General features: G+C 40.8%; 1 protein-coding gene across 4 annotated transcripts in view; it reads right to left on the bottom strand.

Annotated features, from left to right (window-relative positions):
- The window catches only part of osbpl1a (oxysterol binding protein-like 1A), a 205,354-nt gene that overhangs the window by 36,219 nt on the left and 151,741 nt on the right, over window positions 1-17,394 (bottom strand). For all 4 annotated transcript variants that reach the window (XM_043687612.1, XM_043687608.1, XM_043687611.1 and 1 more), the window contains exons 18-19: window positions 7,376-7,451; window positions 4,341-4,475 (exon numbers count right to left, since the gene is read on the bottom strand). In XM_043687612.1, the coding sequence (XP_043543547.1) occupies window positions 4,341-4,475; window positions 7,376-7,451 (211 nt within the window). The remainder of the gene's footprint in view (window positions 1-4,340; window positions 4,476-7,375; window positions 7,452-17,394) is intronic.

A 17,394-nucleotide genomic window follows, 5' to 3' on the forward strand; every position in this document is an offset into this window, starting at 1 on the left:
ATTTGCTCACATTGTATTCCATCAGCCATTTCCTGGACCACTCCTCCAAACTGTCTAGATCCTTCTGCAGCCTCCCCACTTCCTCAGTACTACCTGCCTATCCACCTAACTTTGTATCATCAGCAAACTTCTCTAGAATGCCCCCAGTCCTTCATCCAGATCATTAATATATGTGAACAGCTGTGGCCCCAACACTGAACCCTGCAGGACACCGATCGCCACCGGCTGCCATTCCGAAAAAGAACCTTTCATTGCAACTCTCTGCCTTCTGTCAGACAGCCAATCCTCAATCCATACCAGTAGCTCACCTCGAACACCATGGGCCCTCACCTTGCTCAGCAGCCTCCCGTGTGGCACCTTATCAAAGGCCTTTTGGAAGTCTAGGTAGACCACATCCAGTGGGTTTCCCCGGTCTAATTGACTTATTCAAAGATGTTATTACACACCTCTGGAGCAAGTGGGACTTGAACCTAGTCTCTCTGGTCCAGGAGCAGGGACACTACCACTGTGTCACAAGAGGGCCCACAGAAATGCTGTCATCATGATAAATTAGCTGAATATGTAAACTCACATTCCTTGACCAGGAATCTTCTGAAAGAGAGAGGGACCAGCAGGAGGTCATTGTACACATTGGAACTAACGACATAGGAAGGGAAAAAGCATGAGATTCTGAAGGCAGAATATAGAAAGTTAGGCAGGAATTTTAAAAAGGTGGTCCTCGAGGGTAGTAATATCTGGATTACTCCCAGTGCTACGAGCTAGTGAGTGGAATAGGAGGATAGAATGTGGTTGAGGAGCTGGTGCATGGGAGAAGGGATCACATTTTTGGATCATTGGATTCTCTTCTGGGGTAGAAGTGACCTGTACAAGGATAGATTGCACCTGAATTGGAAGGGGACTAATATACTGGCAGGGAGATTTGCTAAAACTGCTTGGGAGGATTTAAACTAGTAAGGTGGGGGAGTGGGACCTGGGGAGATAGTGAGGAAAGAAATCAATCTGAGACTGGTACAGTTGTGAAAAGAAGTGAGTCAGTCAGGGCAGGCAGGGACAAAGCAGAGAACAAGGTAGGACTGATAAATTAAACTGCATTTACTTCAATGCAAAGGGCCTAACAGGGAAGGCAGATGAACTCAGGGAATGATTAGGAACTTGGGACTGGGAAAGCATAGTAATTACAGAAAGGTGGCTCAGGGATGGATGGGACTGGCAGCTTAACATTCCAGGATACAAATGTTACAGGAAGGATAGAAACGGGGTGGTGGTAATGGTGTGGGGGTGGGGCAAGAGAGGAGGGGAAGTGCCATTTTTGATAAGGGATAGCATTACAGCTGTAATGAGGGAGGATATTTCTGGGAATACATCCAGGAAAGTTCTTTGAGTAGAACTGAGAAATAAGAAAGGGATGATCAACTTATTAGCATTGTATTATCAGCAGGGTAGGTGACTGAGGGGTCAGTGGGGGAGCACTTTGGGGCCATCAACCATGATTCTATTAGTTATAAAATAGTGATGGAAAAGGATAGATTGGATCTAAAAGTTGAAGTTCTAAATTGGAGAAAGGCCAATTTTCATGGTATTTGGCAAGGAATTTCAAAAGCTGATTGAGGGCAAATGTTTGCCGGTAAAGGTACAGCTGAAAAATGGGAAGCCTTCAAAATTGAGATAATGAGAGTCCAGAGACAGTATAGGGTGTAGGGAATGCTGGATGATTAAAGAAACTAATCCAACTAAGAAAATTAAGGAAGCATATGTTAAGTACAGACAGGAGAGATCGAGTGAATCCTTAGAAGAGTATAAAGGCAGTAGGAGTATACTTAAGAGAGAAATCAGGAGGGCAAAAAGAGGACATGAGATAGCTTTGGCAAATAGGGTTAAGGATAATCCAAAGGGATTTTATAAATACATTAAAGGACAAAAGGGTAACTCGGGAGAGAATAGGGCCCCTCAAATATCAGCAAGGCACACTTTGTGCGGAGCTGCAGGAGATGGGGATATTCTAAACGAGTATTTTGCATCAGTGTTTACTGTGGAGAAGGAATAGAAGAGACAGAATGCAGGGAAATAGATGGTGTCATCTTGAAAAATGTCCAATGTCGGTGGTGGTGCTGGATGTCTTGAAACGCATAAAAGTGAATAAATCTCCAAGACCTGATCAGGTGTATCCTAGAACTCTGTGGGAAGCTAGGGAAGTGATTGCTGGGCCTCTTACTGAGATATTTGTATCATCGATAGTCACAGGTGAGGTGCTGGAAGACTGGAGGTTGGCTAATGTGGTGTCACTATTGAAGAAAGTTGGTAAGCACAAGTCAAGGAACTATAGATCAGTGAGCCGGACGTCGGTGGTGGGCAAGTTATTGGAGGAATCCTGAGGCACAGGATTTACATGTATTTGGAAAGGGCAAGGACTGATTAGGGATAGTCAGCATGGCCTTGTGCATGGGAAATCATGTCTCACGAACTTGATTGAGTTTTTTGGAAGTAGTAACAAAGAGGATTGAGGAGGACAGAGCAATGGACATGATCTAAATGGACTTCAGTAAGGCATGTGACAAGGTTCCCTATGGGAGATTGGTTAGGAAGGTTAGATCTTATGGAATACAGGGAGGACTAGCCATTTGGATACAGAACTGGCTCGAAGGTCGAAGCCAAAGTGTGGCAGTGGAGGGTTGATTTTCAGACTGGAGGCCTGTGACCAGTGGAGTGCCACAAGGGTCTGTGCTGGGTCCACTATTTTTCATCATTTATACAAATGATTTGGATGTGAACATAAGAGTTAGTAAGTTTACAGATGACACCAAAATTGGAGGTCTAGTGGACAGCGAAGGTGGTTACCTCAGAGTACAATGGGATCTTAATCAGATGGGCCAATGGACTGAGAACTGGCAGATGGAGTTTAATTTAAATAAATTTAAGGTGCTGCATTTAAGAAAAGCAAATCTTAACAGGACTTTTACACTTAATGGTAAGGTCAGAGGGAGTGTTGCTGAACAAAGAGACCTTGGAGTGCAGGTTCGTAGCTCCTTGAAAATGGAGCCACAGGTAGATAGGATAGTGAAGAAGGTGTTTAGTATGCTTTCCTTTATTGATCAGAGTATTGACTGAAGGAGTTGGGAAATCATGTTGTGGCTGTACAGGACATTGGTTAGGCCACTTTTGGAATACTGCGTGCAATTCTGGTCTCCTTCCTATTGGAAGGGTGTTGTGAAACTTGAAAGGGTTCAGAAAAGATTTACAAGGATGTTGCCAGGGTTGGAGGATTTGAACTATAGGGAGAGACTGCACAGGCTGTCGCTGTTTTCCCTGGAGTGTCGGAGGCTGAGGAGTGACCTTATAGAGGTTTATACAATCATGAGGGGCATGGATAGGATAAATAGACAAAGTCTTTTCCCTGGAGTGGGGAGTCCAGAACTGGAGGGCAGAGGTTTAGGGTGAGAGGGAAAGATATAAAAGGGACCTAAGAGGCAACTTTTTCACGCAGAGGGTGGTGCATGGAATGAGCTGCCAGTGGAAGTGGTGGAGGCTAGTACAATTACAACATTTAAAAGGCATCTGAACGGGTATTTGAATAAGACGGATTTAGAGGAATATGGGCCAAGTGCTCTCAATTGGGACTAGATTAGGTTAGGATATCTGGTCAGCACTGAAGAGTTGGACCAAAGCTGTCCGTTTCCATGCTGTCCTTCCCTATGACTTGACACGAGATACTGAAAGGATTTCAAGGACAGTGGGACAGACTGGAACTAGGGACAGTTTAAAAATAAGGGGTTCTCACATTCAGGACAGACAAGGAGAAATTGTTTCTCACAAAGAGCAGAGGGTCTATGAGTTTCCGTTCTCCAGAGATGTATGGAATCAAAAGCATTCAATATTTTTAAGGGAGAGATAGGGGTTCAACGTGTGTCAGGGAAGGCAGAGGAATTGAGATTTTATCAAATGACAGAGCAGGCTGAAAGCATCATTAGTTACTGCTACGAGCACGCACGTTCACACATTATAGACAAGGAGATGGGAGGACGAGAGGAAAAGAAAAATAGCTAAGTGGTTCACTACAATATCTTACAATGATATAGGTGATCAACAGAGGAGCTGTCAAACAAAATAGGTCACCAAGCCACATAATGGGATATCAGTACAGGTAGAGAGGGGTTTAAAAGAAAGGAGGAGAGATATCGAGACAGAGTGTTTAGGCAAATAATTCCAGTGTTTACTAAGCAGCATTCTAGTTTTTCCCAATAGAAAAGTTTCTTCCTTACAGTGCATACTTAATTAGTTAGTCCTAGTTGCAACACAATCTTGATTCAAATAGATAACTGTAAGAAGCAATGATTACACTATACCTGCATTCGCTCCAATGAATTACGGGAGCTAATAGCTTCATGGATGAGATATGTGTGTTCCATGTATTCTGTAAGTCTCTGGAGAAAGCTAAGTGGCTCATTAAAAATAACAGGCATAGCAATCTTAGATAGCTCCTGGAATAAAGAACATACAGATGTCAATGCAGTAACTTTTACTAGTACTCTGCGATTAGCAAATGAATAAGTCAAAAAGTGCAATCAACTGCTCCACATGTGGTTCAATTCCCTGCAGCAGTATTGATAAAAGACTGAAAGTTTTTATATGCAGCATGAAAAAAAATAAATCTCAACATTCACAGGAGTTTTACGGTGGATGGGAAGCATCCACACTTTGGCAGATAGACACACAGCATTCCTGTTTCGGGTTGGGGGGGGGGGGGGATGAGGAGTGAAATGAAGAATTGTTGGAAATAAAGTTTCCAGATGCTTGGAACTGAGAACAAAAACGACAAATAGCCTCATGACCCCTGTTGGGAAAGGTGGCAGATGTTCCAAAGGACCTCAGTTGCTAAAGATCTGCACAGGTTGACGTGAATTCCTCTCAGACAATACCAGAAATATATTTAGGGGCTGTCACTAGATTTGTGGTGATCGTGATTTTTGGTTTGGCTTATGAGGGGTTAAAGGGATTAAATACCTGACTGCTCTGATTATTAGAGATCCTTATAGATAACAAACTGCTTTGGTCAATTGGTTCTCATTCACTAAGCTTGTTATATATCCATTCAAGGTGAGAAGACAAAGTGAGCAGGACATCTTCAGTTATCAAGTGAAGCGAGTGTCAGCCCTTGACATCAAGCCTACATTCAATCGAGTGTGGCATCAAGGTTCCCTAGTAAAACTGGAATCAGTAAGTATCAGGGAGCAAACTCTTCACTGGTTGGTGTCATGGCTGGTGTATGGGAAGATGGTTGCGGTTGTTGAAGGTCAGTCATCTCAACTTCAAGATATCTCAGCAGGAGTTCCTCAGGATAGTGTCCTAGGCCCAAACATCTTCAGCTGCTTCATCACTGACCTCCCCTCCATTATAAGGTCAGAAGTGGGGATATTTGCAGATGATTGCACAATGTTCAGCACCATTCGCAACTCCTCGGATACCATAGTAACCCACGTCCAAAAGCAGCAAGACTTGGACAAAATCCAGGCTTGGGCTAACAAGAGACAAGCAACATTTGTGCCGCACAGATGGCAGTCTATGACCATCAGCAATAAGGAAACATCTAACCACTATCCTTTGACATTGAATGGTGCTAGCATCACTGAAATCCACTACTTTCAACATCCTTTACGGTACCATTGACAACAAGTCAACCGGACCCACCACATAAACACAATGACTACAAGAGTGGCACAGTGGCTCAGTGGTTAGCACTACTGCCAAAGCGACAGGGACCTGGGTTCGATTCCAGCCTCGGCTGACTGTCTGTGTGGAGTTTGCACATTCTCCCTGTGTCTGCGTGGGTTTCCTAACATAGTCTGGTGAATTGGCCATGCTAAATTGCCCATAGTGTTAGATGCATTAGTCAGAGGGAGATGGGTCTGGGTGGGTTGCCCTTTGGAGGGTTGGTGTGGGCTTGTTGGGCCAAAGGGCCTGTTTCTACAGCATAGGGGAATTTAATCTGAGGACAAGTTGGAGGCTAGAAAAACTAATGAGTAACTCACCTCTTGACTCCACCAAGCCTGTCCATCATCTACAAGGTACAAGTCAGGTGTGTGATGGAATACTTGTCACTTGACTGGATGGGTGCAGCTCCAACACTCAAGCTGCTTGACACCATCCAGGACAAAGCAACTCGCTTGATTGGCACCAATTCACAAACATCCATTCCCTCCACCACCAATGCTCAGTAGCAGCATATTTAATTAGTTAGTCCTAATTGCACCACAATCTAGATTCAACGATTATTTTATCGTTGCCATCCTGACTTGGAAATATATCACTGTTCCTTCAGCATTGCTAGGTCAAAATCTTGCTGTTTGTGAGCGAATTGCATTGTGGATCCAAAACATGTGGATTGCAGCAGTTCAATGAGGCAGCTCACCACCATCTTATCAAGGACAACTAGGGACAGGCAATAAATGGTCAGCCAGCACCACACACATCTCACAAATTAATTTTGAAAAAAAAAATCACAAAAATCAGTGAATCTACCTGAGAAAAATGTAGTCAACTGTAGTGGGTTTGGTTGTGCTGGTAATGACTCAGGAAGAGTTTACATTTCGTTTACAATCAGTTTATTTTCAAATTGACAACTACACAAACATCTCACATTTACCAGCAAGACTAAATAAGGTTGTATTGAGAAAAACGTAAAAGTACCAACTTTTTAATGCACACTAGTAACAGTTGAAATGGCTACAGTGAAAAAGGGTGATGATGCAACGATAAAATAATTGAATTAATAATCCAGAAGCCCAGTCCAATGTTTGGGGACATGGGCCTAAATTTCACTATGGTAGTGGGTGCAATTAAAATTGCATCAATCTGGAAAATAAAGCTCATCTCATGGTCCTTATTGTGAGATCATCCTCCACTGTCATTAAAACCCACCTGATTCACTAATACCCTTCCTTTCGAACCTGCCAGTAATGCTCAAACTTTTGAAAGAATGAAGAAAGGAGAAACAGAACTGCATATCACATAAAACCAAAAGTCTTTGGAACAGTACTCCTCAGAAGTAGGTATTTGAATATTTTTATGGCAGAGATAAATAGATTCTTGGTAAGCACGGTGTTGAAATGTTATCGAGGTGGGCAGAATTTGGAGTCATCAGTTCACCCATGATGTTAATGAGCAGGCTCAAGGGGCTGAGTGCCCTACTCCTGCTCCTATTCCATAATTAATTGGCACATTCCAGAGTGGAGATAGTTCTACTACAAGAAGACAATGCAACAGTGAAAATCAATTAGTAAAGTGAGAATGTTTCAAGCGATATTTTCCCTCCCTCTTAGGTAATGGAATTTAGTTCCACGATCAAAAAACTAAACAAGCGTAGAGCAACAAATTTACTCACCATTCCAATGCATTTACGCAATATACTCCATATACTAAAATCATTTCTAGAAAACATTGGAGCTGGCAAGCTTGTTCTAAAGGGAGAAAGAAACAGAATCTTTTAGATTTGATTGTTGATCAATATACTCTTCTCAGAACCTGTTAGCTCCTCTGGTTAATGTACAAAAGACCAGCTGAATTTGTAACTATTTAATCAATAATGGTCTCCTAAATTTATTTATAAATTGTAATTAGTTGTTTGCACAGAATATATTTCATCATAATGATTATATATTGATCTAGGCCATTATTCAATACTTATTTGTATCAAACTTCTCCAATATGTTACTCATGTACCAGAATCCTAGTGAACATAACAGGGGGGAACAGTGAGTGGAAGTGGGCGAGGAGGAGGAGGTGGGCGAGGAGGAGGAGGAGGTGGGCGAGGAGGAGGAGGAGGTGGGCGAGGAGGAGGAGGAGGTGGTGGGCGAGGAGGAGGAGGAGGAGGAGGTGGTGGTGGACGAGGAGGTGGTGGACAAGGAGGAAGAAGAATGAGGATACCATAACAACTTTTGCTCAAAACATAACCACTGTAATAAGAAAAGGTCACAGACATTGCACTGACCATTCACCATTCTGGAAGTCACACAATAAAGCCATAATCAAATTGTTTTGTCCTTTTATGCCTCGTGGTGCATGTTGCAACACATCTGCATTTTTCTGTCTAGTGTGTCACAAGGGTTTCTAGCTTGAGGGGCACTTCTCCAAACCAAGCACAACTGACCATGGGTTCCTCTGCTTACACCTGCCATAAGCATAATATAAGAATTTTAAGGTTGATATTCAATCTATTTGCCTATTTTATGAATACATCCACCTTAGTCATCAAGTCCTGGAGTGGGACTCCAACCTGGAGTTTATTGCTAAGAGTTAGGTGTTTGGAGGAAGGGTCACCAGCCCCGAAACTTTAACTCTGATTTTGCCAGATCTGCTGAGATTTTCCAGCAACTTCAGTTTTTGTTTCTGATTTACAGCATCCACAGATCTTTCAATTTTTATGCCAAATGAGCTCCCTGAACCAATCTCAGCTGAAAGCAAAAATAGCCCACTGCACTATTAGTGGAAAAGTAGGGAAGTTTACCTCTGGTATTCTGGCTACAGCTCATCTCCCAACTAAGATCACAGAAAGATTATCTGATCATTTGTATCTTGGTATGTGTGAGAGCTAGCTGGGCACAAAATGGCTGCTGTATTTCATTAGGACAGTGATTGTATTTCAGAAATACCAATTGACTGTAAAGCACTTCACAACATTCTGAAGTCAAAAAAGATACAACATAAATACAAGATAACAAAGAACACAAAATATTACAGGAAAAACAGTTAGAGTGTTTTAAATCACCAAATGTTATCTTTACAGCACTTACATCAGGTCTTAAGTTAGGCATATAGTAAACCAAAGTTTTAATTTCTGAAAATCTAATTTGTATTTCAATTAATTATTAGGGATGTGAAGTTTTGCTTTGCAACAGGCTTGTTACACAAGCACATATACAAACACAGTGCATTTTCCAGACGTGAGGTAGTCATTTATTGAGTGTGGTTGGGAGTTGCACATGGGGACCCTGCAGATTCCCCCATTTTAGCGTATACAAAAGGAACTGCCTGAGAAATTAAGATTCTGCTAAGCAATTCACCTGTACCTGAAACCTACTGAAACACTCCATTTAAAGTGAAGCACTTGGATGGTTCCAATGAAATTAAGTAAATCAATACACAGGGAACTTTAGATTATTAAATATGTCATCGAACTTCTGAGTAAGTTTCTAAAGATTCCATATGTGCCTCACACCACCAAATCCACCACTTCCATCTGCTGTTCTGTAGCCAAGATTCCTTTGCCAGACCAGACCTGGATCCAAACATATTCTCTCTCTCTCTCTCTCTCTCTACCCACCACCTCCGCACTTCCCTCCCTCCAGACACTCTGGCCCACACACTCTCTCCTCCTACCACCACCATGCCCATCCCTCAACACTACCACAAATGTGGAATAACACAAGAACCTTGACACCATGCAGGTCAAACACAGTTCATTTGATTAATATTTGTTCACCATCCCAAACCATCCACCTCTGAAGAGTCATACTGGACTTGAAAAGGTAACTCTGTTTCTTTCTCCAGCCAGACCTGTTAAAGTTTATTCAAAATTCTGTGTTTCTTTCAGCTTTTCAGAATCTTCAGCATTTTGTTTTCATCCACTTGTTTCCAATGGCTGCAGCTCAACACTTTCAAGGACAAAACAACCCACTTGATCAGTTCCATTTGCCATCTTGAACTCTGATTACTGACATAAAAGACAGACTGCAGTAGCTCACCATGGCCTCCTCCACAGCACCTCTGAAGGATAAGAACAACGCAAAGACCACAAGTCCGAAAGACATAACAATAGGAGTAAGCCAATCAGCCCCTCAAGGCTGCTTCGTCATTTAGTAGGATTATGGCTGATCTGACACTCCTCACCTCTCCCTGCAAGTTACCCTCCAGGCCACTCACCATCTCCACTTGGAACAATACCATCATTCCTTCAGTGCCATTGAATCAAAATCCTAGAACTCCCTTTCGAATCACAATATAGATGCGTATATGCCACATAACTGCAGCAGTTCAAGCAGTGATTTACCACCATCTTCTCAACTGCATTAGGGACAGGGAACAAATTATGGCCTACCCAGCAACACTCACATCTCCATCCAAGATGGAAATTAATCTGTAAATAAACTGAGTTAAACTTTTCCATGAAGAAATCCATGCTGGCTTTCCTTAATTAACCTGCACTTGTTTGTGTGACTATCAATTTTGTCCTCAATTGTTACTTCTGGAAGCTTCTCAGCCACTGAGGTTAAACTTACTGGTCTGCTGTTGCTTGACTTATCCTTGCATCTTTTTTTCAACAAGTGCCTAACATTTGCAATTAACCAATCGTATGGCATCACCTTGGAGTCTAAGGAAGACTAAAAAACAATAACACATGCCCTATAATTTCCATGCTCACTTCCCTCAGTATCCTTGAATGCTGCTTATCTGGTCCCGGTGTCTTGTCAACTTTAAGTACACAGCCAATCCAATACCACCATATCAATTTTAAATTAATTTGCTCTTCTTTCACCATGACCTGGGTAGCATTTTCAGCCTGGGTAAAGGCAGATGAAGTATTAATGTAATAGTTTAATAGCATACCCATGCCCACCCACTACCTCCATGTGTAAATCCCCCTTTTGGTTCCTAATGGTTGCACTTCTCATTTTACCACTGTTCTATTATTTATAGACCTGCAAGTCTTTGGGATTCCATTTAACATCATTTGCCAGTCTTTTGGCAACTAATTTGCTTTTTGAGCATCTCACTGAACCTTCCATATTCAGCCTGGTTCTTAACAAATAAGTCTCATAGGCATAATGTTATTTATCATTATTTTTACATAAACACATATAAAGATATGAATGAGGAGTAGGAGTAGGCCATTTCCCTGCTCCACCATTCATAATTGTGGCTGATCTGATTATATCATATTCCTACCTACCCCAGATAACCTTTCACTCCCACGTTCACCAAGCATCTATCCATCTCTGACTTAAAAATATTCAAAGATTTCACCTATTGAGGAAGAGATTTTCAAAGACTCCAGTCAATTATTTTCCTCATCTTATTAAAAGGGCATCCCCTTATTTTTAAACAGTGATCCTTAGTTCTAGATTCTCCCACACATTACGACTCGCCAACCTGAAAAAGAACCATTTACGCCAACTCTCTCCTGCCTGTTAACCAGCCAATTTTCTATCTGTACCAATATATTATTTCCTAAACCATGAGTCTTTATTTTCTGCAAAAACCTTTTGGGTGGCACCTTATCAAATGCCTTCTGGAACACTGAAGTATGTAACAGCGACCAGTTCCCCTTAACGAAGAGGAGATGCTACTTTTAAAAAATAATTTCAATATATTTGTTAAATATAATTTCCCTTTCGTGTAACCACATTATATCTTTAATAATGGCACAACATCAAGTTATAATCCAATAGGTTTATTTGAAAGTGCAAGCTTTCAGAGCACTGCTCCTTCCAACAGGTAACTAGTGGGGCAGGATCGCAGGGCACAGACTTTATAGTAAAAGAGCAAGGTATCATACAACTGATGCAACTGAACAAACCTAAATTGCTGTTAAGTCTTTAATCACTTGAATGGGGTTGCACCTGCATCAGTTGTATGACACTTTGATTTTTACTATAAATTCTGTGTCCTATGATCCTGTTGTCCAGAACTTTACAATACACCAGCTGAAGTTTAACAACTGTTTTATACATGTTTAGAATAACCCCCGGCTCTTGTATTTTGGATCCATTCTAAGCCTGAGATACTGTATGCTTCAATAAATGCTTTCTTCACCTGTCCCGGCATCTTTTATGATATATGCACAGATACACCAACATCCCTCTGATCCTGCACCAACATCCCTCTGATCCTCCACCATATTTTATATGGTCTGTTCCACCAAAATGCATCATGTCACACTTCTTTGTATTGAACTGCAAATGCTCCCTCTCTGCTTCATGGATAATATTTTATTATTTTACTGTCACCTTTTTATACATAAAACTTTGTTTTTCTGATTGTGTTAAGCTCTTCTTACATTGTTTTCAATATCTATATTGTTTAGTTAATATTTTTCTCTTTTTGTGGAATAAACATGTGTTCTGTTGTTAAAGAACACCTTTAGCCTTGTACTAATAAGCAGCTGTGACTAAGCACAACATTAATTTGTGAAAAAAAATTAAAGACTCAAATCAAGCAATTCAGGCACGACTTGTTCAATGGTACCATCACTTGGGATTATAACCAACTGAGGGGCTCTTGGCGGGATAAGAATTCATTGAATTTGAGGGATTTGTGTTTTTTTTTAAAGAAAAAAGATACATGGTGGTTCTGGACATAAAAAAATAGTATTGGGATGAAGTTCATTGCTCAGGTTGGACTTTCAAAACGGCGCTAAATGTTGTTAAGACTGCAAGTTGAAGAGAAAATGATGCAATATTTGAAATCTTTGAAGTTAAAAAGACAGAGCAGGTAAAGGAAGGATAGAAATAAGAACAAAATGTCATCAGGATTAGATGCTTCAAGTAATGATAAAGCTATTTTGGCTAAAAGGAGGGAAGGAACCCCAAGTTTGATGTGTCATTGCTAGAATTGCTAAAGTTTAGATAAAACTGAAAAGCAAATTGAAAAGGTTTGAAAGTTTGAACAATTTGAACAGAAGGGCAAAATGAAATAACTTGAATTGGAAGATGAAGAGGAGAGAAAAGGAAAAGGAGGAGAAAGGAAGGAAATGGAGCAGAAAAGGAAAAGAGGATTAGAAATCAAAAAACTTGAAAGGCAAGAGAGGAGAAAGAAAGTCAGAGAAATTGAACTCCAAAGAGATAAAGATATCAGACAATGTAAAGTGACCAGAAGGCAAGCTTAGACTAAAGAGATAAATAGGCAATAGCTCAGATGACATTCAGATTTGAACGAGGGATTTGATTTAACTAGAAATCTACATTTAGTGCCTAAATTTGGAGGTTGGAGTTGGAAGATATTTCTCCTCATTTGAAAGGTAGCTGGGCAGACAAAGTGTCCAAGGGTGTGGATTTCAATGTTAGAGTATTTTGATAGATACATATTATGTATGTGTATGTCAGTTTTTGAGAAAAACAATTTGCTGATTAGGAAACTACTTTGAAAAGAATATTTAATACATATGAGCTTGTCTCTGAAGCTTATCAATTAAAATTTAGCACTCAGGAAAGGAAACTAATTGGACATTTGTAAAATTTGCAAAAGAAAAAATGCTGTATGATCAGTAGTTTCAATCATTGAAGTTAGAGAAATATATTGAGAATACAAGGGAAATCATGCAAGAATTCAAAAAGAGCATCACAGCAAACCTTAAAATTTATGAGCATCAGGTATCAAAGTTCCATGAAGCAGATGTTCTGGCAAATATCTATGATACCTCACACATACAGGTGAAATGGGGAACTGGTCATATGGGAACCACAAGAAAATTGAAGGAGCAGAAAACCTGAAGGACACCAAAGAAATAGAAAAGATTCTAAAAAGAGATTTCAAGAAAGTAACCAACACACATTGCAATAAGATTGTTTTAACAGAGCTAATGGCTGGAATGGGACTGACTGACCAGACTGATACCTGAAGAATTCATATGAAGAACAATAAAAATCAGAGTTAACATTTCAGGTCCAGTGACCCTTCTTCAGAACTGGCCCTGGACAAGTTCTGGAGGAAAACATTCACTGGTATTTAGAAGAATGAGGAAGGATCATAGAAACCTATAAAATTCTAACAGGACTAGACAGGATGAATTCAGGAAGGATTTCTGAATGACTGGGGAGTCCAGAACTAGGGGTCACAGTCCAAGGATATAGGTAGCTATCAAGGACTGAGATGAGGAGAAATGTCTTCACCCAGAGAGTGGGGAGCCTGTGGAATTCTCTGCCACAGAAAGCGGTTAAGGCTAAAACATTAAATGCTTACAAGAAAGGAGTTAGATATAGTTTTTAGGATTAAAAGGATCAAAGGGCATGGGTGAAAGTGGGAACAGGGCACTGAATAGGATTATAACCCATGTTCATATTGAATGCAAAGCAGGGCTGAACGCTGAATGGACTACTTCTGTTCCTTTCTGTGTGCTTCTATGGAACACCAACCACATAGTAGGAAAGCTTAAGGAATCCTCCGAAAGGGGCTTCTGGAAAAGAAATGGGTATTAAAAATGAGTATTTGGAAGGACAAATAAGAATGCGGAATACAGGGTTAACGGTAGGGTTCTTAGTAAGGTGGAGGAGCAGAGGGATCTTGGGGTCTATGTTCATAGCTCTTTGAAAGTTGCCACTCAGGTGGATAGAGCTTGTAAGAAGGCCTATGGCGTATTAGCGTTCATTAGCAGAGGGATTTAATTCAAGAGTCGTGAAGTGATGTTACAGCTGTACAGAACTTTGGTAAGGCCACATTTGGAGTACTGTGTGTTCTGGCCGCCTCATTTTAGGAAAGATGTGGAAGCTTTGGAGAGGTTTCAGAGAAGATTTACCAGGATGTTGCCTGGAATGGAGAATAGGTCGTACGAGGATAGGTTGAGAGTGCTAGGCCTTTTCTCGTTGGAACGGCGAAGGATGAGGGGTGACTTGATAGAGGTTTATAAGATGATCAGAGGAATAGATAGAGTAGACAGTCAGAGACTTTTCCCCCGGGTACAGAGTGTTACAAGGGACATAAATTTAAGGTGAAGGGTGGAAGGTATAGGGGGGAATGTCAGGGGTAGGTTCTTTACCCAGAGAGTGGTGGAGGTATGGAATGCGCTGCCTGTGGGAGTGGCAGAGTCAGAATCATTGGTGACCTTTAAACGGCAATTGGATAGGTACATGGATGGGTGCTTAAGCTAGGACAAATGTTCGGCACAACATCGTGGGCCGAAGGGCCTGTTCTGTGCTGTATTGTTCTATGTTCTAAAACTACAGCTGTAGTACAAAAGAGAATATGTTTCCTTAGAATCTAATAGGAGGAAGTGATGGATCAGGACAGGCAAGAAAATTCTCAGCTACAGATCAAGAGAATTAGATCACTAAGTTCTGAATATTTTAAACAGAGAAAGTGAGAGATATCCTTAACCTTTTCATCCAGAAAATAAACCAAAAAAGATATTGAGAAGTACTGGACCAAATGAAATGGTTGGAGTAGACCTGGACATTACCAGTGCAGAGCACATTGACAAAGCCCGTGAAATTGATGCATACTGTCAGAGATTTCTATGGACTGCAAGGCTGTAAAAAAGGCCGAGTTAGCACCCAAGCACAGAAGTGAAACTTTAAAAATTTAAAGGAAGCAGCCTGACAATTCTATATTGACTTTGAGAGGGTATTGCCAAGTGGAAATACAGGCTTTAGAAATAAACGTGACATATGATGCACTCAGCAAAATTATTCTTTATAGAAGAATTTTATAAATTCATTACCTTTTGTAATTAGAACCCCTCCTGAAGACCAAGGGTAGCAACTATCAGTAGACAGCATATATGGCTGATAAGAATAAACTCGTCCATCAAACTAAACCTTTTCTCTGTCATACCCATAAGGTTAAGAAAATGGGAGGGTGAAAGGAAGGCAAATAGCCAGGATACCTGGGAATTCCTCAAGATCCCCTCCTCAGGTCAGAAAGGAAGGTACTAAGGACAAATGTGAATACTGAACCTCTTAAGTGGTTCAATTCTAATAAAATGAGACATCCACATTCAGAATTTATAAAACATGGCTCCAGGAATGAGAAACTTCAGTCACAAAGATAGAATGGAGAAGTTGAGACTTTTCTCCTTGGAGATTAACACTATGCCATCATCTCCCCTGAGAATATTTAGGCTCTCAGACATACAAAAGATTCATAAAATTGTCTCCATAGTCCACAGTAAGGAAACTGGAAGGAGTCAATTCAGTAGAAACTTAAAGAATTGAAAAAGAAGCACAGTATCTCTGGATTTGAGTCTTTGTAATGGATAGTGTTTTGCTTTTTGCATTAAGATGTTTAAGTTGTCTTTCACATCCATTTCACTTGGTTGTTAGTTTCTTCTTTGTAATACTGACATTAAATAATATATGCAGTCTCGTGTGAATAACTACCATATTTCACTGACTAACCACCACATTTATCAATTCAAAATAAAATTAGCCATATGATTTATCAAGCCAGGTTTCAATTCTGGGATCAGACTTATCCAGTACTTCCATCAGCTCAGATCAAAACACAATCTAGATCAGCGAGGATAAATATCCTCAGGAAGGTGGATGAACAAGAATGGTCACTCCATCCTCTGTATTATTTATATGGTATTGACAATGGACATGGGTCTCAAGTTCATTTTCAGATTGCTATTCAACATCAGTCAGTTTCAAATTACAGATATACCAAAGAGGTAGGATTTCCAGTTTTTCCTTGACACTGTGCCAAACTGTCTCAATGTCCAAAGGTCTACAGAGCAAAGCTATAAGCTCCCTTTAATTTGAACCAATTCACTTTAAAGCAATTTTACTGATCTAAAAAATATAAGCGATCCTTGCAGCATAAGCGCTGAAGATTTCAAACCTCCTTTTCACTCCAGCCATACGCCCAGCAGCCTCACAAACAAGGCTCAGAGGGTACACAGACAAACTCGCTCAGAGTGACTGGGGCTTAAAACAAATCCCCAGGAACTCAATCACTAACTGCAATGTCACATTCATCAAAAATCTTCACTGCAAATTTTTCATTCTCTGATCCAAAGCAAGAATGGCAAAACAACTATTTCTCCAAAACTAGGCAATGCAGTCCATTTGTGATGCATCACCAGAGTCTAGACCAGCGATTACAACTTATTCCAAGGTAGCATGAAGGCTGAGGTTACACAAGAAATGAAATCAGGAAGACCACCTGACATCAACCTAGGCACAGGAAAAGACAACAGCAGAAACAGTTGTCAATTATGCACAGTCCTCCTCACTAAAATCTGGAGGCGAGCGCTAAACTTGGGAGAGCTGTCTCACGGATTAGTCAAGTAACAGCTTGACATGGTCATATTTACTCTAATCTCTGCAAGCCTGCCACTTACGTTTCATACTTAAAAGGTATTTCCATTGCTGGGTATGTCCTGTCCCACGAGCAGGACAGACTCAGCAGAGGTGGTAGCACAGTGGAATACAGTCGGTAGAGAATTGCCTTGGGATTCCTCAACACTTAACTCCAGACCCCATGAAGTCTCGTGGCTTCAGGTTAAACATGAAGAAAACCTGCTGATTACCATATGCCATCCTACCTTGGCTGATGAATCCTCCATGTTGAACAATACTTGGTGGTAAAGGCACTAAAATGTGCGCTGGGTGGGAGATTTCAATGCCCACTAAGAATGCCCACTAGCAGCACTAGTGATTGAGTTGATTGGGTCCTAAAGGTCACAGATGT

Source organism: Chiloscyllium plagiosum, chromosome 4, assembly GCF_004010195.1.
Source record: "Chiloscyllium plagiosum isolate BGI_BamShark_2017 chromosome 4, ASM401019v2, whole genome shotgun sequence".
Taxonomy (NCBI): domain Eukaryota; kingdom Metazoa; phylum Chordata; class Chondrichthyes; order Orectolobiformes; family Hemiscylliidae; genus Chiloscyllium; species Chiloscyllium plagiosum.